Here is a 22,208-nt window from a genome sequence, read left to right on the forward strand (position 1 = left end):
TATATATATATATATATATATATGATCAACAAATACTGAACATTTAAAATTATATAAATCAAATTAGACTTTCATCCATATTGCAATGCATGTAAAAATTATAAAACTTTAGTTACTACTGCAATAAAGCTTAATTGATTATACTTGCCTATAAAATTTGATCCCAGAATTTCTTTTCCACGTACTTCTGCAATCTTTAATACAACAAGTTACCGGCATTATATAAATATGTTTTATTGTAAAAATATATCAGGTAACATATGCGTATATATATACGCGCATATATATTGCTTTGAGCGCTCACCATAGACTTCTATGCATTATTAGACTGATAACTTTGCCTTATGTACTGTATCGAAAAATGAACCTTGATAAGTATGTATTGCATACGTAAAGACGCAAATTCATTGGACGCTGAACCAGCGTCGAGCGTAGTCACGTGACATCTCACTGACGCTAGCGTCAAAGAAAAGAAATTAGATTACATCTGTAAATTATCACTTGCAAGTTACACGTACAAATAGTAAAATGATCCAAGAATCAAGCTCCTGAGGGTGCATCTCAAAAAGTGAGAATTACAAAAATGAGCAAATTCACTAGATGTTGGCTAATGAAATTATAAATATTCTAGAAATTATAGAAATTCGTTCCCTTCTATCATTTTCACTTCGTTTCGAAATACATAATCGACCTCCTGAACCTACAATCCGTGATACGACTTTTAGCATAGCAGGATAAAGAAAATGGTGCTTACATTATGTGATTAATGACGTTTTCGATTTGTTGACTCAACCCGACTCGGGCAGTCCAATAACCTTTAGTAGCAATACGACAATCTATACTTCAAGTTACGTATACTATAGTTTGCGATAACGTAGCGATTAGTGAAACGCTGCGACCGAACGAGCGAATCGGGTCGAGTCAATAAATCGATCAGACAGCCAATCGCAGCTGACTTTCCTGTCACGCTTCCTACTTATATCCCGTGTCAGAATCCACTTGAAGCTACGAACGCTTCGCAGCGTTCAAGGAAAGAACGCGATTGGTTCATACCGCGCTTCGAAATACGTCAAGCGAATCCTACCCTAGGACTCTAGATTAGAATCGGATTGAGATCGGTTGGCAACACTGTTTCGCCGCTGTCAGCTGACGGCACAGTGCGTTTGGTTTACGGTTTAGTTGTGAGGTGAGTCGCAAGGCAGCAGCACGCAATTGTTATCACGTGAGAGGTCACAATGGTGTCTGACGGTCTCGTCGGCGAGCAGCGTCCAGCTTGCGAGATCCTTTGAATTCGCCACGGCGAACAGCCCGTTGCACCTGCCGCATTTGTCCTACTGACCTGACGACGACGAGACTCGGCGAACTCTCGGTACGTACGTCGTGTTCCGCATCGTCGCCGCACGCAGCGGCAATTCGCGGAGCGATATCGGGAACTTCACGCGTGACTCTGCGGCACCATCGATCGGAGCGACGATGACGGATCAGTGGAACGTTTGTCTCGCGAATCTCCCCGATTTCTTCTCCGACGAAGCCGCCCACCCATTCGCGTCGATCCCAACGCGATGCATGTCCGCCGGACGCCGTCTTTCCGCGTTCTCGACATATCTCGCCGCGCGCTGTTATTGATCCCCTCGCGAACGGCCCAGCGCCATTGGTTCACCCGAGACGACGGCTATTTTTCCCGACGTACGGAGCGGTCCTCTCGCGGGACAAATGCACCTGCTCAAGGACGCTCAAGACGACTCTCTCCGTCGTCGTACCGTCGCTCTCCTATATAGATCGTACCCGCGGCTCCGGCGCGCCATTCTTCGTGCGGTCACGTGGAAAACGCGCCTAATTACATAACGTGAAGCAGACAATGCTCGTCGTGCCACACCCCCTTCTTCGGTGCACCTGTCACAGCTCCCTGCAGCTCGTGAATTCGTCCCGATCGTCCCCGATGCCCGGTCGGACGATCATGTTCCACTACGAACTGGAATTACACGCACGTCAGTGCTACGGTCCGCTCGCATACCCGACGGCCTCGTGATCACTGATAAGCGCTCTGATAGCAGGTGGTTGTTTGGGAGGAATCAGCTTCGGCATCTAGCAAGATCAATGAGATCTCGCAATTGTTTATCCGATTGTTGTTAATACGAGTTTATAGTAATTTGAGTTTAATATATCACATAGAAACAACTTTGTTGTTTTAATTGTTTAATCTCGGGATAAATGAAAGTGCAAGTGCCACGCATGTGCGGACTTGTGTCTGGAAATTGGATGTAAAGAAGCATGAGGTGCAATTTATATGAGAAGATCATTAAGAATGTGTTTCTGTTTCAGGTGTATTAGAAACTTGGTCGCAAAACATTACTCAAGATGACGGATTACTGGCTGATATCGGCACCGGGTGACAAAACCTGTCAGCAGACATGGGAAACTATGAATAACTTGACATCCAAGCAGCATTCACTGTCAGTGAACTACAAATTTCACATCCCAGACCTGAAGGTTGGAACGCTGGATCAACTGGTCGGCCTATCGGATGACCTCGGCAAACTTGATGCATTCGTGGAACAAGTAACACGTAAGGTGGCGACATATTTGGGGGAGGTTCTGGAGGACCAGAGGGACAAGCTGCATGAAAATCTGATGGCTAACAACAGTGAGTAGAGAAACGCATAATGTCTTGTTATATTTCTCTCTCTTGGGCCTTTGTATTTTCTTGACGATATTCTTCAACAAGGAAGAGATGGTTGCTTATCCAGGAGTTCAAACTGTGTTATTTTATCAGCAATTATCTATATCCATCGAATCACCTTTACATTCCTCTTGAATGCCAAAAATTGCTAAATGAGAAATTGTTGATAGACACGACGAATGTTGTACTTTTATTCCAACACATATGATACATTTGTGGTAGCAAAATCGAGAATGCGAGTAGATTAGAGAATGCAAATCTATAGCAAGATCTTGATTCTTACCATTCGATATTCCGTTTGGACGGAAAATACGCGTTATGCAAGTTGTATATTCGACACGTGCGAAAGGACTAGTTGAAAACAATACAAAATCGTTGGTAAAAATAAAAGCGAAATATTTTTGGACCCTTGCAAACAGGTATCGATCGATTGTCGTTTTCTACGATTCTCTATTATTTAGAGTAATGTTGATCAATACATACCATGAATACCATACACAACACAAAACATGCACACTACTTCGAGTTGTTTTTTTCTCAGTGATCTTCAATATCTATCAGTTACAATTAGCCCAGATTTTACTTGATTTATCGGGGATAATAATGAGTTCAATTTTAGAAAAGTACAACCCCTGTTTCTACCTCCTTCCTTATGTATCCTATATCATAGTCTAATGGAATAAAAAATAGAAAAACTTTCAACAATTTTGTCTGTATACATTAACGGTATGATAAGTATATAATGCGTTGAAATAATGTTACAGAAAATTCTCGCATGTTTCAACAGTGTAAATACAGACAAAATTTCCCTGTAGTATATATGTATTAATACCTGTGTACATGGTGCATATTGTTAAATTAGAAAAAAAATAACTTTATGGAGCTTCCTTATACAATATTTATGGTAATATCTATTTTATGCGTAATGTTGACATTTTCAATGTGTTGTGTTTCAATGTATTACTTGAATGGAATAATCTATATATTTTTAATATACATACATATATATATATATATATATATATATATATATATATATACCATGTAATATTCTATATTGAATTGTACGACTATATTCACACGTGTGAAACATACACATATATAAATGATATGCGCCGCCATGTACAACAGTACATAGTTGATATATCTGTAGAATGCTTATTAATGTGTTTGGTTGAAACATGTTTCCGTTTATTATCTACTACATATCATTTCTGAATTATTCGTGATGTTGCTTGGCTTACTTTTGTTAACTTTGACCACATTAACCCTGTTTTCCCCCCACCCTTATTATTTTATCGATAAGTGCTCATACATATGCACCCATGCAAAGAAACTTGTGCTAAGATATAAAAAAAAAGAGATCCAATCAAGACACGAGTACATAACAGTACATAAAGGACAAACAGAACGGCATGTGGACGGTATTACTATCGATCTGGTGTTACGGACCACACGCGTGTTGGAAAAAGATCTTCTGGAAGACGCGAGGAGTTGCTTGGGTTACTGTGGTCACCAAGCTCTGATTAGCCACTACGAGATTTCATTTTCCTTGGTTTCTTAATCGTCGAATTCTTCTTTCGTATTATCGTATTTTGCGATGCACCGTATAATTTAAAGTCGCAACGATTATTACTTCTTTACTTTTCAGTATACATCTGTCCATCAGTATTACTCGTTACGTTCGAATATTCTTTTTGTTGCTTAGTTTCTACTTCGTTATTGTTTCCGTAATATACCGGAGTATTTAATTGCGTAAATATTGTCTGTGCAAGAGAGAAAAACTTTTAATTTTTTTGGTGTAATCGAATATGTAACTTATATCTGGAATTTAGATTCATAGAACTTAATATTATTAAACAGTATTAAATTCTTCTACATGTTATTACTGAGTATTATATTATCGATTTTCAGAAAACGTTATTATCTCATTATTCGTGTCGGATTATATATCCATCTAAAATTAAAAATATCTACATGGTATATTTATCATTAATATTCGATTAATCGACAATAATTGGCCATAGTTATGCAAGAAAGGTTCAACCCACATGGGATACGTTTCGAGTAAAATGAAGATAAAAATTTGATACACGATTTAAAAGGTATAAATAGCACTGAGGTTTCTCACAATCGTACTGGAAGCCAAGCATTTTCTTCTCTTTAAAGTTATTGATAAGTTTTATTCTTAAAAAAGAAAAAGAAATTAGTGAAAAAGACGCAACTAGTAAAAAAAATGACACAACTAAAAGAGAATAAAAACTGTTTTTTTAATTAAATTTAAGTACCCATAAGATTTGGATTTTGTTTCATATAGAAAACCGTATGGACTGCTCATTGGCGAAACAAAATGTCAAAAATCACAATTTTGTGGGCTGGATCTTTTTTTTTCATACAACTGCAACCAATTTCAAATTCCTAATTTCAACTCGCTCAGATCCAGCGGAACGAAGTGATTTGCGCTAAATACTCCGTCTTGTCCTCTTGGGTTCCTTTCATTCAGTTTCGTCAGCATTGTCGTTAGGCATTTGCGTAGGAGACAATAATAGTTGAGCAAGACATAAGAAAGATCGCGCGGAGATTGGGACTGGGCTGTAATGGATAGGTCAGACATCAGTGGAGGGTGAGAGCTCGAGCCCCGAAGGGGGTCCGGACACCCCGCCAAACACCCCCGTTACACCATCACACAAGACTACGATGGGGCATCACAGGCAGTGGAGGGAGTTGGAGAAGTCCGAGCCAGAGCCGGCCGCCTGTTTAGGTCAGCATCATCACCAAGGTCATCACGACCACGACCACCACTACCACCACCACCACCATCACCACCACCACCATCATCATCACCACCATCATCATCATAACTCCCATAAGCAGCATCATTTCCCCGCGTTCGAAAAGAAGCTGTCGTACGATCTCCAGGGCATCTGCGATGTCAAAGCGTCCAGCTATCCCTCGTCGATATATTCATGCTACCATGCTCATTGGTGCGTTGCTTCTACACCCTCGACGCCACCCTCGAGTCCCGCTCCCGCGAGTCCGACCCTCTCCCACTCATCGAACTGTAGCAGCGAAGGAGAGCTCGGATGGCCGTCACGTCCTCGGATCGCTGAGACAGCAGACCGACCCACGCGCAAGTCGCTCAGGGATGATGATGACGACGATAACGACGACGACGACGATGACGATGCGGACCAAAGCAACGACCAAGACCAAGACCATAGTGGCAATTTGCCGAATCCAGGTACCCGTCCTGCCGCCGGATTCGAGAACGTGTCACTCCTCCTCCTCCTTGACATAGCCGCGAAGCTTCGTCCTTCCCGTTGTCTCCCATGTGCACCACGTGTCGTCTCGATCGTTCAGCGACTGTGTCGTGCCGCGTTTTCTTGCCAGACGTGAGAAAAATTGACGGAAAAGCAAAAAACAAAACGAAGAGAGAAAGAGAGAGGTTGTCAGAGTCGAGATATTGTCGCAATTTGCAGAGTGAAGAATTCTCGGGGCGGAGATGGGACGAAGGAGAAGACGCGCGAGGGAGAACGACGTATACACGGTACTTGTGAATTATGTTGCGTTTTAAGTGCGACTAGAATCGAGATTAGAACTTACAGATTGCGTAAAAGCGTTAGTTGCTCGCTTCGATAGAGAAAAGATACCTAGTTACATGGATGGTTTATCGATAATACTATCTTGATCGTAGAAAATTCTGACTGTTTCGTACAAACGAGCGCGCTTGAAACGTCATAGATATCGTAACGTGGTACAAAACAAGCAGTAAGACGGGTGGACGACAATCTCTCTCCTGTTCAAGATCAAACGTACGTGAAATTCCATTCAATCGAGTGACTCATTTCTCATCGACTTTTGACGGTCGAAAAAACCGAGAACGAGATATTTTCCTCGACCGCATTCACTTCGATCGATTAACAAGTCAGAAGTTACCAGAGAGGAAAGTCATCATGCCGTAGCACATCCTAATTACGATGAGTGTGCACACACCGTCTCTCCCACGATTTCTTTTCTTTTTCTTTCGAGATATCGCTGCTGTATTTTTAGTGTATTTTCAGCTCGTTTGTCTTCACTCTTGCTTTGTCCTTTATATTGGTTGTGTATAAATACACGCATAAGCCGTGTGAACACGAAATTGAACATTCCGTTTTCTGCAGACGATATGCATATCGTGTACGTTCGGTTATCCACCAGGCAATTTAGCTTTTTTTCTTTTTTTCCGATTAGCTCTCTTTCGTCTCCTTTTCAGTAGCTTTCGCCGTGTATTGCTTCCGCTGCCATTTATTGACTATTATTTATTATTCCTCAGTTGAATCTACCACTTTTCTCTGCTGTTATCGTTTATATTTGGTATCATTTGTGCATATATGTGTACGCAGAATATAGTTGTAACACGGGCACCCGTCCTGGGAAACAATAATTTTTGCAAACTGAATATACGGGGAAGTCCCAAACTTTCCTAGCGGTGTCGATCCCGACTCGTCGAAATGGAGACTTTAGACACGGTCTCGATCGAAATCGTCCAAGGGTTGCCGCCAGTCGGTGTCCTAGGCTAGGTTGAATTTACAAGTAGATTTGCGGACAAACTTTAACATTAGATAGAAATCTAACGCTCAAGACAGATCTCTCTACGTGGAAATTTCTCTCGTCGCATTTCTACCCTTGCTCCAATGATTTTTTCATCCCGAGTTATATTTCCGTTTTCCCAATGTTAATATATAACCTCCCCTCCCCCCCTTTTTTTTAATAGTTACTATGATTTCGAAGAAAAGTACCACATCGTACAGACGATAATACATATACAGAACAGTAATATTGTCAGACGGTAGCACAGATTACAGCACGAGATGGTATTACTGCGAATTAAACGGTGTTTATCGATCGGTACATGAATTTATGATATTACTCTGCATGTGCGACGGATCGTTGAGGTAGAACTTGTTGAGAAGCAGGTGCTCGACGGTCCTCGAAAAATGAACGTGCAAGGACCAGAAGAGCCTTTCGTGTATATCGTGTATTCATCTGAGAAAGGAGAGAATAGTACAGCGTACTATCACCATTTTATGCGTAAACAGTTGTCACGAGTCGCTTCTTTTTTACTTCTTCAGCTACCACGCTTATTTTACTGTGTTGCATCGTTGCACATCGATTCGCGGTGGCTGGTCACACTAGTGCCGGTGACGAAAGTGTCCGCACATGTCTGAGGAAGCACAAAGAGAAGTAATTAGTTTGCTGAAATACACAAACCCTCGGCAAAGTTTGACGAACTGAGAAGTGTACGTAGGTCGGCATGCATGTGTATGAGAATTTATCTCGTTTGACTTGAGATTAATGCATACATTTTTTCGCACCACGAGATGCATCCGGGGAGGAAATCAAATACGTTGATAAATGCAAGAAATATTATGACGATACGAAGTTATCAAGGTGTTACTAAGATTTGCATGCGTAGATGTATCACGAGATCATCAGTCCGTTCATCAGTGAGAAACTCTTTAAACAGAACTCGGAGATTTCTTAAGCAGCTTTCACGACGAATCTTTTGTTTTACGGGCTTTGATACCGCGAATACAATAGAGAGAATGGATGAATGTGTCACACACTTTTGTGATGAGAGAGTGAGCTTTTCACGAGCTTTTAAATAAGTTTATTTATGGATATATTCATTATTGATCGCATGATATATATATATATATNTTATTTCTCGTAATGCTAAGACAATAAGTGAGGAGCATACTAGAATCAGAGAGAGTTGTTTGTGTGCAAATCATTCCTTTTTTTGTTATTTATCTCACCATTTTGAATATTATCCTTCTAACAACATTACTTTAAATGAATTTCTACTTCTGAATTTATTATTACGACGACACACATGTCAAATGTTTTTGTACATAGATAATGTGTGCAGAGCTTAAGAAACTTACGCAAAATGGTTTTGTTTGATTATACATTTATGACACACTCGCAGTGTGTCTGCACGTTTCTCTCTCTACGTATATTTATCACTGAACATTGTTTTAATTATATATCTTATTTTTAAATAATTCTGAAGCTCTGCACTTACAAAGCTGCATATCAGAGTTTGTCCTTTATAAACAATTGGATTAATACTTTAACTTCATTAGGTGATCTGCCATCATATATAACTCGATTCCAGTGGGACATGGCAAAATACCCCATTAAACAATCTCTAAGAAATATCGCGGATATTATCAGTAAGCAAGTCGGGCAAATCGATGCCGATCTGAAAACTAAGTCCACGATGTACAATAATTTGAAAGGCAGTTTACAAAATCTCGAAAAGAAACAGACGTAAGTTTTATCGTTCCTCGCGTCTCCTCGTCGAAATTGCGATCGGCGAGTTCACTGGCGAAAAGTCATTTAATTCGCGACGTTCTCAACAGGGGAAGTTTATTAACGCGAAATTTAGCAGACTTAGTGAAAAAGGAACACTTTATCCTGGACAGTGAATATTTATCTACTTTGCTCGTGATTGTACCGAAGTGAGTATGTGTATTTACGGCGCCTTCGACGATAATGCTAGATTTATTGGAATTGGTTTTATCGAATCTTGGTATCTTTAGGTCCAACTTCCAGGACTGGTACGGCGGTTATGAAAAATTAACAGATATGATTGTGCCGCGCAGTACACAACTGATCACTCAAGATGCCGAATACGGACTGTTCACGGTCACTTTGTTCAAGAAAGTCATTGACGAATTCAAATTGCACGCTCGCGAGAAGAAATTTATCGTGCGAGATTTCACGTATAACGAGGAGGAGTTGGCAGCAGGTTTGTCAAAATAACTATCCATGGCTAGTGCGGAACTGTGTAATAATGGAAGAATATATGCGACGCGACATTTAACATATTATAGATATTCTTAGAATTATATATATTTTTTTTTAATCTACTTATCTATATATTATCTATATATTATCTATGTATTATTTATGTATATATATGGAATTCGTGTATCTTATACTGATAACGTTTCTTTTACAGGAAAAAATGAGATAACGAAATTGGTGACCGATAAAAAGAAACAATTTGGTCCTCTTGTGCGCTGGCTGAAAGTGAACTTCAGCGAATGCTTTTGCGCTTGGATCCATGTTAAAGCTCTGCGTGTATTTGTCGAATCTGTCCTTAGGTACTATACGTTAAACGTACCTCGCGCGAAATGTCGCGTCACTATGGCGTGTAGTAACACGAATAATTTGTAGATACGGCTTACCTGTCAATTTCCAAGCAATACTGTTGCACCCGCACAAGAAGTGCGCGAGACGATTGCGTGATGTTTTAAATCAGCTTTACGCTCACTTAGACTCGTCTGCTACAGGCTCGACGGCTGCGCAACACAATCAGGATGTAAGTTGGATTAGGATTCAGTCAGTTCTTCGGAGAGAGTTTTGGACATTCTCACACGCACTTGCAGAAATCACCATTGTCATTTCTGCGGACGATTTGCATGATTACGATGAATCTGAATTTCCTCACCTTTCGTACAAAACAAATGTGTATTGTTTTACTTTATACCCTATACCTCGATTTACTTTATACCTAACGAGAAAACCTTTTAATTTCAACAGAATGTAGATATACCAGGACTGGGTTTCGGCCAGAGTGATTATTTCCCATACGTCTATTACAAGATCAACGTGGATATGGTCAACAATAAAGTCTAAGGTCCACTTTACCGCTCCCCTCCCCCGTTCCCTCTAAGAGTCGCACGTCCTTTTATTTGCGCTCGAACGATATAGTTCCCAATTACATCGTGAATTTGGCAGCAGGTGCGTACGAGTTTTTCGCCTGTGTATTTATGTATTATGAGGAAAAAAAACTCTGCATTTTCAGAAACTATTTCTTCGGATTTTTCTTTAGCCTTTACGTTATAATTACATCGATCGTTGCGATTCACGTTGGAATTAGTAGCCGCATAGCTTCCCTCGGAAATCGTTACTTTGTTAAGCCTCTAAACCGCGGATTCATGTATAAACTGTAATATTACTCTGAACTGTGCATAATAGTTGGTGCATTCCCTTATACATATTTCCCTTATGTATTAAAAAAAAAAGAAAAAGAACAAAACTGTTGTATGATAACAAAGATTAAGACCTCAGGCAATCTTCGTCAGTCACGTACACTTTTGATTTGTAACTTATAAAGTCGACGCGTAGTATCTGCAGTCGCAACCCCGTTCGATCCCGTCAATGAATTCAGCTTGTTGGTACTTGAAAATTTGGTAAGATCGGAGGAACTGCGTAATTTATTTTATACGAGTAACACGTGGTGGCAACACCAGGAGATGCGTATTGTTTTTAAGCAGCAACGCCGCAACGCGTGACTCTACCTGTCGATCTACTGTACACAAACGTCGTTGAAACATCGATCCTTCATTAATATGTAAGAGATCATAATATGTAAGAGATTTACGCAAGAGCCCTATATACCTTATTATGTCTACGAAAGAAGAATTGAGTTCACATCGAGTGTGTCGTATATTTAATGAGACGAATGTTACAATTTAGACGAGCGAGTCGAGCGGCAGGGCGACGCTGCGACGTCAAGCACAACGATAAGAATGACAGGTCGACGACAGGTCGCAGTGCGACTATCAAGATTCTTTTTATGATGTAAACGTCGCGACGCTACCAATAGCTCATCCACGCACGTTTACCGGCAACCGTCGACTCGGTACTTGTCGTCTCGCAGCTACTTTGTGACGTGATTATATCTGCGCAACGACACACATATACACACACACACTGAATCGACAGTTGTCGGTAGCAGTGCGTACAGAATATCCCTTGGTGTTTTCACGTCAATGAGACCATCGATGAAAATATTGTTGTTGAATACTGAAATAAATTTGGTCATGCATTCTCATGATGTCTCATTGCGTCGGATATTTGATAGCTAACGAAAGAAGGACGTTTTCATGATATACATGCAGGTAGCTTTGCGGAGAATCGGTCTCGCGTCATGTTGTCGTCCAGTCTTGAAAGATTTCGATATCAAATTGTGCGTGTCACGATTATTAATTAATGACCAAATACTTTAACAGATCGAAAGTAATGGTAGATTTACTGAAAACCATGCAACTATCGCGAACATTGCGTGCTTGATGAACTGGGCGAGTTTTTCTTTCTGTAGAACTTGATTCCCAGAGGGACAATATTGATAAATCGTATTAAGAAATATAGAAACGAAAGATACTTGTTATTGATTGTAATCGTTCGTAGAGATGTAGACTAATTATGTTTTTTTTTTCGTTTATCATTTTTTCATTCGACCTGAGTTAAGTTTGTCTACTTTTGAACTGATGATGTTACAAGCTGCACAACAAGTATTCTTCAGATATCATGAATATATGATAGATATCATGTACATTTCACGTTATGTTACACAAAAATCTAACATAAAGATGCATTCGTTGAAAACAACTCATGTTGCTGAAATAAGCCTAAATTCCTACATTGATCATAGTGTAAATTGCTTGTATATAAGAAAGTTCCATGTATAACGTGATATCATGTATTATCGAACTCTCGTATGTTACATATTGAGTTGCAAAAGTCATGCAATGTATAATGTTTTAACTAAGCATAAGTTTAGCAGAAATTGATGACAATACCAATCACACGCTGTTTGCCTCTAAAGCCCACACAAAGGAAAAATGAACGCTGGCATGTAATAAAAACAAAGATATATTGGCAGTTCAATACGTAGATATGTTAAAAAAATAAAAGATCATACAGTCAATTGACTTCTGTGAATTGTATAGGTAAATGTAATTGTAGAAATAATAAACATTAAGTTCAATTATCAGTATCTTTTATTTACTTATTACTTTATATTCTCTCTTTTTCTTATTTTATACTCAAATATGGTGATACTAATTTCACTTATATCATTCATATAATCTGTATAATTACACATACGCACACAATGAAGTAGATTTATTACATTACGTGATTTGTCTAGGTATAATGATGGACGTACCTAGATAGAAATTTGAATATAAAAAAAGAGGAGGTAAATTATAAGATTATAAAAAAACAATAATATAGCACATATTTTCGTAAGTATATAATTTTATGTAATTTCATATACATTCAGTACTCATAAAAATTATCACATAATGAAAGAATTCATATAAGAATGTCCTGTGTATATATACACACGTTTACCAAAATTTTTTAAAAATGATATAAAATTTGATCATACTGATATTACATTTTATATATATTATTTTTTTGGCATATGTCTTAAAATGGCATATGGTCTTTTTTTTCATTCCATTTACGTGAAAATTTTATATCGTACTCTCCATCATGCACGATACTAGCTGCTTGACACTTTACTGTTCTGGATTACTGCCTGAAAATAATTTCCTTCTTATTATTGTTTTCTAACGCATACTCAACATATTATAAAGTAACAATTCCAAAAGCAGCTAGAAAGATTGCTAAATAATAGATTTGCTAAATAATATAGCCGACATTTAATAATAAATATATTACCTTCATTTTAGAGATATCTTGCTCCCAATCTTCAGAACCAATTATCTTTACTGCTTCTCGTAACACCTCCCATACCTTAGCAACATTCTGTTTAAATACAACTATAACATCAGCAGCGTTAACATTATCGTCATTGTCTCTCCAACAATCATAATCCGTTGATACTGCTAGAGCTGCGTACAAAATACCCGCCTCTTTCGCTAAACACACCTAATTCACGACAAAATATATAGACGTTATTTCGAATAATATCGTTGCATTATATTGATGTACATACCTCTGGGCACGTAGTCATGTTGACTAAATGTCCACCCCAAAGACGAAACGCCTTGCTCTCTCCTTTAGAAGAGAAGCGTGGTCCTTCAATAGTTACTATTGTTCCACCTTTCTGCATGTTGTGTCCTAATTTCTTTGCAGCTTGTAACAAGACTTCCGATGTTCGTGGGTCAAAAGCAGGCTCCATTGGCATGTGGCATACTCCTGTAATTTTTATAATAGATAACATATTAATTAGTAATATATATATACATATATATATAAATCTCTCTCTCTCTCTCTCTCTCTTTCTGTATTCTTGTAAATGATAAATTTAAAGAATATATTTACCTTTGTATTTGTCAGAAGTTCCATCGTAGAATGTGCCTTTTCTAGAATTGGTTCTGTCCAGAAAGCTATCAGGTATAACTAATTGTCCCCTGCCAATGGATTCTGTCAACGATCCACATGCTGTAGATGCCAATATATGGGTACATCCAGCAAGTCGCAATGCCTCTATATTAGCACGGTAATTGACCGCAGTAGGACTTATCGTGTGTCCTTTGCCATGCCTGTTAAATCAAGCGAAAGACACATCAGGTGGTTACATACGACTAAACGAAAAATAATAAATTTAGATAGATATGGCAAATCAGGAACGAGCGAATTTTTGGGGGTAATTTCACCTGGATAACAACACTACATCCGTTCCGTTTATTTTTCCATGATAAAGATTACTAGTAGGACGTCCGAATGCATTTTCTACGTCTTCTCGATGTGAGACGCTGCTACGGTCCAATGTTTCTTCCATAAAGTTACCCAAACCTGAACCTCCTATTATTCCTACCTGAGGTATAAACAAATATATTGGTAGAAATACATACCAAATTTTATATTACATAAGATTACTTGTATATATAAATCAGAAGTAATCCTCACCTTGATCTTGTTTGTCATGATGAAAAATTTATTGCGTTCTTAATTTGCAATACAAAATTTTATCCTTCGGACACTTCAAAAATAGTTGAATCGTAGGGAATGGTACAGCAATGCACCACGACAGTCGAACGTGGCCTACCTAACCAATTATGCCAAGATATGTGACAAGAATTTTATCTCTTCACTGCTCTTGTCTAGCCAATGAACGTTAATACTATCACATGTGCTCTCTCTCTCTCTCTCTCTGTTTAGTGCGGCATTGCCACATATATCGTGCACCGTTTAACACATAATAAATAAAATTTGTATGAATAATCAACCAAATTTAATTGAAATTTTACTCGCTTTTGCGTCAATCCAGTCTCGTAAAGAAGCAGTCATTAAAAGGCCAACAAGAGGCTGCATTAAAACTCGTTTTATCGACTGGAGTAAAGTTTAAGTTTGACAACAGCGCGAAAACGCAAGTTCAGATCATTCGTCGCTCATTAAAACGTTTGTTAGCGTCTACCAGCGAATTTTTCATCTTTCTTCAGCTCTATTAGCGAAAGTTACAGCAATGAAATTGCCAAAATAACTGACAAATATAATCCAAAGAGAATTGTGAGTGAAGAGACAGAAATTCTCGAGGTCAACTCTTGCTGTCACATTTACGCAATTGGAGAACAAAATCTTGATTCCCCTTATAGTTACTCCTATGTGAGAGCAACAGAGAGTTAATAACGTGCTTCGTAACTTATAAAATATTATAAAGCGTCGAATAAACCGTATCCGTACGGCACATCCAGAAGAATTTATTCTCTAAATTGTAAGTGCTGCCGCAATTGAAGTCACTATGAAGCAGCTCTCGCTATTGGACGCAATTTTAGTACACTCTAATGCCGCCCTGGAATCCTCCGTTGTCGGCGTTGCGGTCGTTTTTCAAATAGTGCCTCGAAATCGAGACGATTGGGAGCATTCGAATAGCATTTGTCGCGCGAGTGAGTCCACCCGCGTGCGAATGTCAATTTGTAACAGAATTAATTGTAGAACGAACTTCGTACTTCGTTGCGTAAAAGGATTGTTGTGTAAAGTGTGAAATAACGACCGGAAGGATGCTGAGGAACAAAGATCAGCATGTCAACGTCTTCGTGCGTGTTAAGTAAGTCAGCCACCTGCGATTCGTTAACGCGAATACCAAATAGATATAGTTTGTGCGCGTATAAACTTTTATTTATTAAAAAATAATTATCGTAGAATTGAATATCCGTCCCGATGAAACGACTGATTTCTCGTGTAATAATTCTTATTAATTCGATCCCGCCGTCCGTTACGAGGAAAGACCGAGTTTAGTGTGAAGGTCGCGCTTGTCTTTCTTTTTCCGCACTGTTGTGATTTTTTTTACCTGTCCTGAGAATGTTTGATTACAATTTGCCGAAAGGAAGTTGATACATTGAACAATCTTGTGAAACGTATTCTTATTATGGATAGACTTGATGGAAATTTGATTTAGTGACTTAAGCGGCATAAATATCTTCGAAATATCTTAGCAACGTCTAAGGAATATATTACTTGTTAATCGACTTGTTAATCCTCGAACGGCAAGGTAGGGTCAAATTGACCCCCTGGTTTATCTTACAACGTGCACACACTGTTTCTCTTAAAGAATGTTTCATGTTAATATTTACTTCTTTTATCCATTTTACACATTGATTATATGGAAAATAAAGCAGAGCACGAGGTCGGATACAGGACTATTTTCCTGGATACATCGAAAATGCACCTTGCTATTAAAGAGTTAAATGTCTCTTAAATATCTCCGAGACGTATTTCAAGCACATTCGTGCTGTCTGGAATTTAAAACTTGAATCTTAATTTAAACATCGGAAATTGAATTGGCACATAATACTTTACGCATTGACGGTGCATAAATATGATAACGATAATCGTGTGACGACAATAGATAATTATGCGCATCTAACGATGTTTTTTATTTTTCTTCTTTCATTTGACATTTCGCAATATATCAACAGGCCTCTGAACAAGAAGGAGACACTGGAGAAAAATGGTGAGAGACCAGTAGTTCCAGTGGTGCAGGTGGCATCCGAGAAGGAGATAATAGTTTACGAGCGATCGCAGGAGAAAATTGCGAAGAAGTTCACGTTCGATAAGGTGTTCGGCCCGGCGTCCACCCAACTGGACGTGTACAACGTGGTGATTCGGCCGTTGTTGAAGGAAGTCTTGGCCGGATACAGCTGCACCGTCTTCGCCTATGGCCAGACCGGCACCGGCAAGACGTATACGATGGAGGGCGGCCGCGTAGAGGACTCAGGTTTGCACTGGCAGAGCAACACGACCGCCGGCATGATACCCCGTTGCCTGAGCCACCTGTTCGACGAGCTCCAGCAGCTGGAGAGCCAGCAGTACGTCGTCAAGATCAACTTCCTGGAGTTGTACAACGAGGAACTGTTCGACCTCCTGGGCCCCGGCGGTCACGACGCAACGAAGATCAAGCTGTACGAGGACACGTCGAAGAAGGGCTCGGTCATCATACACGGCCTGGAGGAGGTGACCGTGCACAACAAGACGGAGGTTTACAGGATCCTGGAGAAGGGCTCGGAGAGGAGGCAAACCGCGACGACGTTGATGAATTCCAACTCGAGTCGTTCGCACACGGTGTTCACCATAACGATACACATGAAGGAGGAGACCTCGGAGGGGGAGGAGCTGCTGAAGACGGCGAAGCTGAACCTGGTGGACCTGGCCGGTAGCGAGAACGTCAGCAAGTCCGGAGCCGTTGACAAGAGAGCGAGGGAGACCAGGAATATCAATCAGTCCCTGCTGACTCTTGGTAGAGTGATTACCGCGCTCGTGGAGAGGGCGCCCCACATACCCTACCGGGAGTCGAAGCTCACGAGATTGCTGCAGGAGTCACTGGGCGGGCGCACCAAAACCTCGATAATCGCGACCATTTCGTCCGCAAGTGGCAACGTCGACGAGACACTGTCGACGTTGGATTACGCCTACCGGGCGAAGCATATCACCAATCGACCGGAGATCAATCAGAGGCTCTTCAAGAGAGCGCTGCTGAAGGAATACACGGAGGAGCTCGAGAGACTCAGGAAAGACCTGACAGCAACGCGCGATAAAAATGGCATCTACCTGTCGCAGGCCAAGTACGACTCTATGCACGCGCTGATCGACTGGCAGAAGAAGAAGATACAGGATCAGGTCAACGATTTCAAAGCTTTAGAGGAGACTATAGAGAGCAAGCAGGTGTGATACTTCAAGATGTATATTCCGAGGAGCCTTCTATAGTTTGAAAAACCGCATTTTCCCATTTTCTACGGCGAGAAACCGTGGAAAAAAATGGAGGAATCATTTCCTTCACGGTTCTTCGCAGAAAAACCGAATGAATTGCGGGAAACCTGGAAAAACCATTTTTCTCTTGAATCTTTAAAACTATAGAGCCTTCCGGGTACAGAAAAAAGATTCTCCAGGGTCGATTATTTGGAAAAACCCGGAAAATTTTATTCGGATTATGTATTGCATAATTTTTTTCGCTAGTAACTTTTGAAAATGAAACAGAACATTCTATGCAATGTAAAATATTTATTTTTAGAATATTTACAGTTTTTTTCAAGATTTTCCAAATTTGATCATAGAAATTCGAGCGATTTTTAATTTTATTCTATGATTTATAAACTTTCATGTATGAGAAGTTTTAAAGATTTTACGCAAAAAATGTATTCATTTACAAGATACATTTAAAAATACTTTAATTTTACCTAGAATTTTTAACAATTGCCTGAGAAATCAGGGAATTCTCAGGAAATTTACTTTTAAGTTTGAGTAGATACTTTGCAATTGAATTTGTTCATCTTCCTCGAGAACAATTATATTTCTCTGTAAATTTTACCCGTCTCTAGCACAGGAAAGTTTTTTCGGACACACTTTCGCAAAATATGCGAGCTTGAAACTTGAAGTTTGAAGTATTTCAAGATGGTTTATTGCTACATTTATTATGCTCTCTGATTGCAGAAAATGTTTAACGATGTACGGTCGCAGTGTGATGTTCAACTGGACGAACTGACGAAGAAAATGAAAGAATTGAACGACTTAAGGCATTCTTTGCAATCGTTGCAAGACATTTTGAAGAAAACGGAAATTAGCAAGGACGAACAGAAACATCTGATGGAAACACATGTCGCTACCGAGCAGACTTTACGCAGTCAAGCGGAAACTCTCTTAAGCGTGGTGATCGAAGCATCGGAGGATACGCAAAAATTGCATGAAAAACTTGATCGTATAGCGTAGGTTGATATTGAATAATAATAATAATAAAAAAGTTCTATTTTAATACTCCGCAAACATGTATAGCTATTCTTCGATCTTATGACCCAAATTCAATGTTTCCCAAGGTTATCGATTAAAATTTGTTAACGAGATTGATGTGTGCCGATACAGAAAAGTAGAAGAGGAAAATGAAAAGTTTGGATCGCAAATGAAGAGTGATTTTGCAGAGCGGGGTAAGAGTATCGAGGACAATCTAGCGGCTCACGCAAAAGAGATCGGACAATTTTTCTTGTCGGCAAAGGATGAAGTAGGTAAGGGTGAGAATTTGTTTATGAACAATCGAATACTTTCGACAGATGCTGCATATAACAGAGAAATGTATCTATTGAAATATGTTTTTGATAGAAAGTCATATAGCCGCACAAATTAAAAGTATCAAGGAATTGGTTCCTTCTATGTTGAAAGATCTAATTATTCATCATTTGAGTATGACCGAACAATTGACGGAGGATACAGCAACTACGGTAAATTCTTGACGCGACGAGACTTTCGTTAACGCTCCTCGTAATTCGCAATTGATCGTTTCGTAAATATTTTAGTACGAGCGCTATAACAGTTTAGCAGATAAGAACATCCAAGATACGTCGGCTATAATTGAGTACGAGAAAAATTTGTTAACCGCCATTTGCTCGAGACTGGCGCCAGATATTCACAATCTCTTAAAGGGCAACGGAAGTGTCGCTGAGAACTTACAGACTTTAAATAACGATATTTCTCGGAAATTGGAGGATGTGTCGGCATATGCGAGAGACGTTGTGGAAGCCGCTTGTAAATATCGTCTCAAGGAGTGCAACAGCTTCCGTGAAAATTTAAGCGAAATTAACGAACATATTAACTGTATGTTTCTAAACCAAAAACAGATAGTCAAGGATTACAAAGTGTTTGGAAAGGTATATCACACGCGTCTCTTATCTCCGACGACATATTTTAACACATCTATCATCGTATAGCAAATTTTATACAGTCGTCATCATAGCGTTACGACACGACGTATTTGTTCCCGCAGAAAATGGTGGATCTCTCGCACGATTTTATGCACTTGGACAAATGTGAGAAAAATTATGCCGAAAATATTAACAGGTCGCATCACATTGATAAAATTTGTAGCAACATATGCGATCAAGCTGCGCATAATTGTAACGCGGATATAAATGCACGGAATAACTTGGAGAAATTTGTACAGACCAACGTATCTCAAATTAGGAGCAACATCGACAACAGTTTGAAGGAGGTAATGCGAATTGTCATGTAAAATGTGTTAACGAAACACTCGAGACAAAACTGATCTAACGACTGTAATCTAATAATTTTTTAATTATTAAAATAGGCCGAGACATCTGATAAAGCTATTATGGAAAGAGGAACTGCACTAATCAATAACTTGGAGCAAAACTTAAGTACCGGTAGCGCCACATTGAAGCAGTACAGCAGTAATGTAAAATCCAACGTGCAGCAATTGCAAAAGGAAATAATCGAGGATAAAAACAGAACAATTGCCACAACTGACGTATGCGAGGCACTAGATGCGCAATTAATTTGATTTCTCACACTACTACAAATATATTTTTTATATAACATTTTGTTAATACTTTGTTTTTTGTAGATGATCTTCAAGACGGTGGAAGATGTGAATTTCGCTCACAGTGAATTTATGACGAAGCAACACACCAAGATTTCAGATTTCACCACGGTAATAGGCAATAAATTAATGGTACAGGACACAGAATTAATCAATTGGAGTAATAAGATGGTTAAAGATTTGCGTACATCGCAACAGCAGATCGACGAATTATTCACCAAAAACCAATGCCTCGACGTTGAAACAGGTTTATTTCATTTATCATTTTAATCTGGTCAACTAAATGTGTGAATTTACAATAATATCAAGTATTTCTTCCATACGAAAAGGCTCGACCCCATCGAGAAAAGAATTTTCATACCCTCGTGAACTTGCAACGACATTGCCGCATGACCAACTTATTCAGAAATTTCGAGAATGCAAAAAAAGCATAGAAGAAGCGGATGATTCTGTAAGAAATTGGCGTGTTCTAATTGAGAAGTAAAATTTTATAAAACATTACAAATGTATAAATGCAAGCCCGTGTTCTACAGGATTCAATATTAACGAAGAAATCTACGTCAGAGAGAGAAAAGCCGTTATCTGTGTCAGATATACCAATAAGTAACAAAATCACACCGTACAAGAAGAACAAGTACTCCTTACCGCTCTCTACGTCCACACCGCATATCAATTCGAACATTAAGCAATCAAGTACGAAAGATATTTTTGATTCTTTCAAGAAATCCGTATTGGATTTCTCCAGAATCTCGATATCTTCTCCTCAGTCTGAAACAGAAATTTACACGGAGGTATGTATATCATTTCTTGCGCATAAACATCAAGATGGGCTTTATTTTAACACCAATTAATTTTGTAAGAGCATACACATATAAAAATACCGTAGAAGCAATATTTGCTCTGCTTGCTATACTTTGATTTAATCGGAGAAAAAATCTTTCTCAGGATAATAAGGAGAATGTCAAGTCTGCAAAATCAAGGAAACTAAAACTCAAGAAATCATTCATCGGGAGAAGAATAAAGCGCTAGCAACTTGCTGACTTGAAGAATGTAATTAAATTTGTTGATATATACTGCGAATTTTATCGTAATTTTATATATAATCAAGCACTAATTCTTGTACAAGAAATTCCTTGTTTGTAAATTTTTATATAATTATGTAGATATATCCACCTAGAGAAGTGTGCAGAACTGTATATAGCTTTCTTAAATTTACATATATTAAATGTTTTAAATTTACATATATATTCAATGTGCTTTTAATATAAACGACGGGACGCACATGAGTTGTTCGACGCGATTTAGCAGTGAAACAAGTTGTTAACAAGCTTGTTGAGTGTTTGTGTGAATTAATTGTATCACCGAGAGCTTCATTTCAGAATACTGTATTTCTATACAATTGTTTTAATCTTCAGTATAAAGTTTCTCATGTAAGGACAAAGTGGTGTGCACACAATCGCTGGAAAATAAAAGAAAACTTTTCGTTTACGATGGCTTATGAAGTACGTATTTAGTGCGCTTAATTACTAAGTTTGATATCGAGATGTACAATCCACTAACACTTGGATTCGATAATGAAGATCCTAAGTATATATATATATATATATATATATATATATATATATATAAATATATGTATATAGAGGACAACTTACGAGTATAATGCGATAATATACAAAGCACAGAATAATCGTACATATTCAGAATCGATGAGAATGGATGTAAGAATTTCAAAATTCCGGCGAGAAATGTGTACATGTGTGTGTGTGTGTGTGTGTGTGTGTGGGTGTGTGTGGGTGGTAGAGCCAGTTTCACGTATAAAATGAGATTAAATAATATTCAATAGTAATACTTGTACAGCTTACTACTAAACTATCGCTTGATTCAAGATAGATC

The 22,208-nt window shown here is 38.8% G+C and overlaps 5 protein-coding genes and 1 long non-coding RNA gene across 8 annotated transcripts; 4 read left to right on the forward strand and 2 right to left on the reverse strand.

Annotated features, from left to right (window-relative positions):
• Positions 1-143: 143 nt before the first annotated feature.
• Positions 144-803, reverse strand: LOC106742298. The gene is made up of 3 exons (XR_001374257.1): positions 755-803; positions 305-456; positions 144-194 (listed from the first exon to the last, which is right to left on the reverse strand). It is a non-coding gene; the product is annotated as an uncharacterized LOC106742298 (long non-coding RNA).
• Positions 804-1,162: 359 nt separating this feature from the next.
• LOC106742464 (V-type proton ATPase subunit C) lies at positions 1,163-12,506 on the forward strand. 3 transcript variants are annotated; one of them, XM_014615429.1, is made up of 9 exons: positions 1,163-1,369; positions 2,323-2,644; positions 5,286-5,441; positions 8,809-8,995; positions 9,088-9,186; positions 9,268-9,476; positions 9,690-9,834; positions 9,908-10,052; positions 10,274-12,506. In XM_014615429.1, the coding sequence occupies exons 2-9, from the start codon at positions 2,359-2,361 to the stop codon at positions 10,367-10,369; spliced, it is 1,323 nt and encodes a 440-aa protein (XP_014470915.1). In that variant the 5' UTR covers positions 1,163-1,369; positions 2,323-2,358; the 3' UTR covers positions 10,370-12,506. The 3 variants fall into 3 exon arrangements, with proteins under 3 accessions (XP_014470915.1, XP_014470897.1, XP_014470906.1); XM_014615411.1 differs by lacking the exon at positions 5,286-5,441 and having other exon boundaries at positions 1,167-1,369; positions 10,274-11,570; XM_014615420.1 differs by lacking the exons at positions 1,163-1,369; positions 5,286-5,441 and adding an exon at positions 1,865-2,054.
• A 472-nt stretch (positions 12,507-12,978) lies between these two features.
• On the reverse strand, positions 12,979-14,606 carry LOC106742477 (S-methyl-5'-thioadenosine phosphorylase-like). Its single transcript, XM_014615443.1, has 6 exons — positions 14,402-14,606; positions 14,149-14,309; positions 13,814-14,034; positions 13,485-13,687; positions 13,208-13,417; positions 12,979-13,064 (listed from the first exon to the last, which is right to left on the reverse strand). The coding sequence occupies exons 1-6, from the start codon at positions 14,417-14,419 to the stop codon at positions 13,029-13,031; spliced, it is 849 nt and encodes a 282-aa protein (XP_014470929.1). The 5' UTR covers positions 14,420-14,606; the 3' UTR covers positions 12,979-13,028.
• Positions 14,607-15,309: 703 nt separating this feature from the next.
• Positions 15,310-17,709, forward strand: LOC106742459 (bipolar kinesin KRP-130-like). The gene has a single exon (XM_014615398.1). The coding sequence runs from the start codon at positions 16,361-16,363 to the stop codon at positions 17,657-17,659; it is 1,299 nt and encodes a 432-aa protein (XP_014470884.1). The 5' UTR covers positions 15,310-16,360; the 3' UTR covers positions 17,660-17,709.
• Positions 17,710-18,213: 504 nt separating this feature from the next.
• LOC106742239 lies at positions 18,214-18,694 on the forward strand. Its single transcript, XM_014614988.1, has one exon. It carries the CDS (start codon positions 18,422-18,424, stop codon positions 18,692-18,694), a length of 273 nt encoding a protein of 90 aa, XP_014470474.1. The 5' UTR covers positions 18,214-18,421.
• A 132-nt stretch (positions 18,695-18,826) lies between these two features.
• On the forward strand, positions 18,827-21,879 carry LOC106742388 (bipolar kinesin KRP-130-like). Its single transcript, XM_014615282.1, has 9 exons — positions 18,827-18,984; positions 19,079-19,197; positions 19,273-19,623; positions 19,740-19,964; positions 20,061-20,240; positions 20,337-20,559; positions 20,642-20,763; positions 20,846-21,103; positions 21,258-21,879. The coding sequence occupies exons 1-9, from the start codon at positions 18,882-18,884 to the stop codon at positions 21,339-21,341; spliced, it is 1,665 nt and encodes a 554-aa protein (XP_014470768.1). The 5' UTR covers positions 18,827-18,881; the 3' UTR covers positions 21,342-21,879.
• Positions 21,880-22,208: the final 329 nt, after the last annotated feature.

Source organism: Dinoponera quadriceps, unplaced genomic scaffold (assembly GCF_001313825.1).
Source record: "Dinoponera quadriceps isolate SergipeBrazil2010 unplaced genomic scaffold, ASM131382v1 scaffold3, whole genome shotgun sequence".
Lineage (NCBI taxonomy): Eukaryota > Metazoa > Arthropoda > Insecta > Hymenoptera > Formicidae > Dinoponera > Dinoponera quadriceps.

What these genes read in the sequence shown, in the direction of transcription:
- LOC106742464 (XM_014615429.1), top strand. Translation starts at nt 2,359, where the DNA reads ATGACGGATTACTGGCTGATATCGGCACCGGGTGACAAAACCTGTCAG. An exon ending in AAATCTGATGGCTAACAACA is followed by an intron (nt 2,645 to 5,285) that starts GTGAGTAGAGAA and finishes TGTAATGGATAG; the next exon opens with GTCAGACATCAGTGGAGGGT. An exon ending in TTTGTCGAATCTGTCCTTAG is followed by an intron (nt 9,835 to 9,907) that starts GTACTATACGTT and finishes AATAATTTGTAG; the next exon opens with ATACGGCTTACCTGTCAATT.
- LOC106742477 (XM_014615443.1), bottom strand. An exon ending in GATGTAGTGTTGTTATCCAG is followed by an intron (nt 14,035 to 14,148) that starts GTGAAATTACCC and finishes TTGATTTAACAG; the next exon opens with GCATGGCAAAGGACACACGA. An exon ending in AACTTCTGACAAATACAAAG is followed by an intron (nt 13,688 to 13,813) that starts GTAAATATATTC and finishes TAAAAATTACAG; the next exon opens with GAGTATGCCACATGCCAATG.
- LOC106742459 (XM_014615398.1), top strand. Translation starts at nt 16,361, where the DNA reads ATGTTTTTTATTTTTCTTCTTTCATTTGACATTTCGCAATATATCAAC.
- LOC106742239 (XM_014614988.1), top strand. Translation starts at nt 18,422, where the DNA reads ATGTTTAACGATGTACGGTCGCAGTGTGATGTTCAACTGGACGAACTG.
- LOC106742388 (XM_014615282.1), top strand. Translation starts at nt 18,882, where the DNA reads ATGAAGAGTGATTTTGCAGAGCGGGGTAAGAGTATCGAGGACAATCTA. An exon ending in ATTACAAAGTGTTTGGAAAG is followed by an intron (nt 19,624 to 19,739) that starts GTATATCACACG and finishes TTGTTCCCGCAG; the next exon opens with AAAATGGTGGATCTCTCGCA. An exon ending in TAGAAGAAGCGGATGATTCT is followed by an intron (nt 20,764 to 20,845) that starts GTAAGAAATTGG and finishes CGTGTTCTACAG; the next exon opens with GATTCAATATTAACGAAGAA.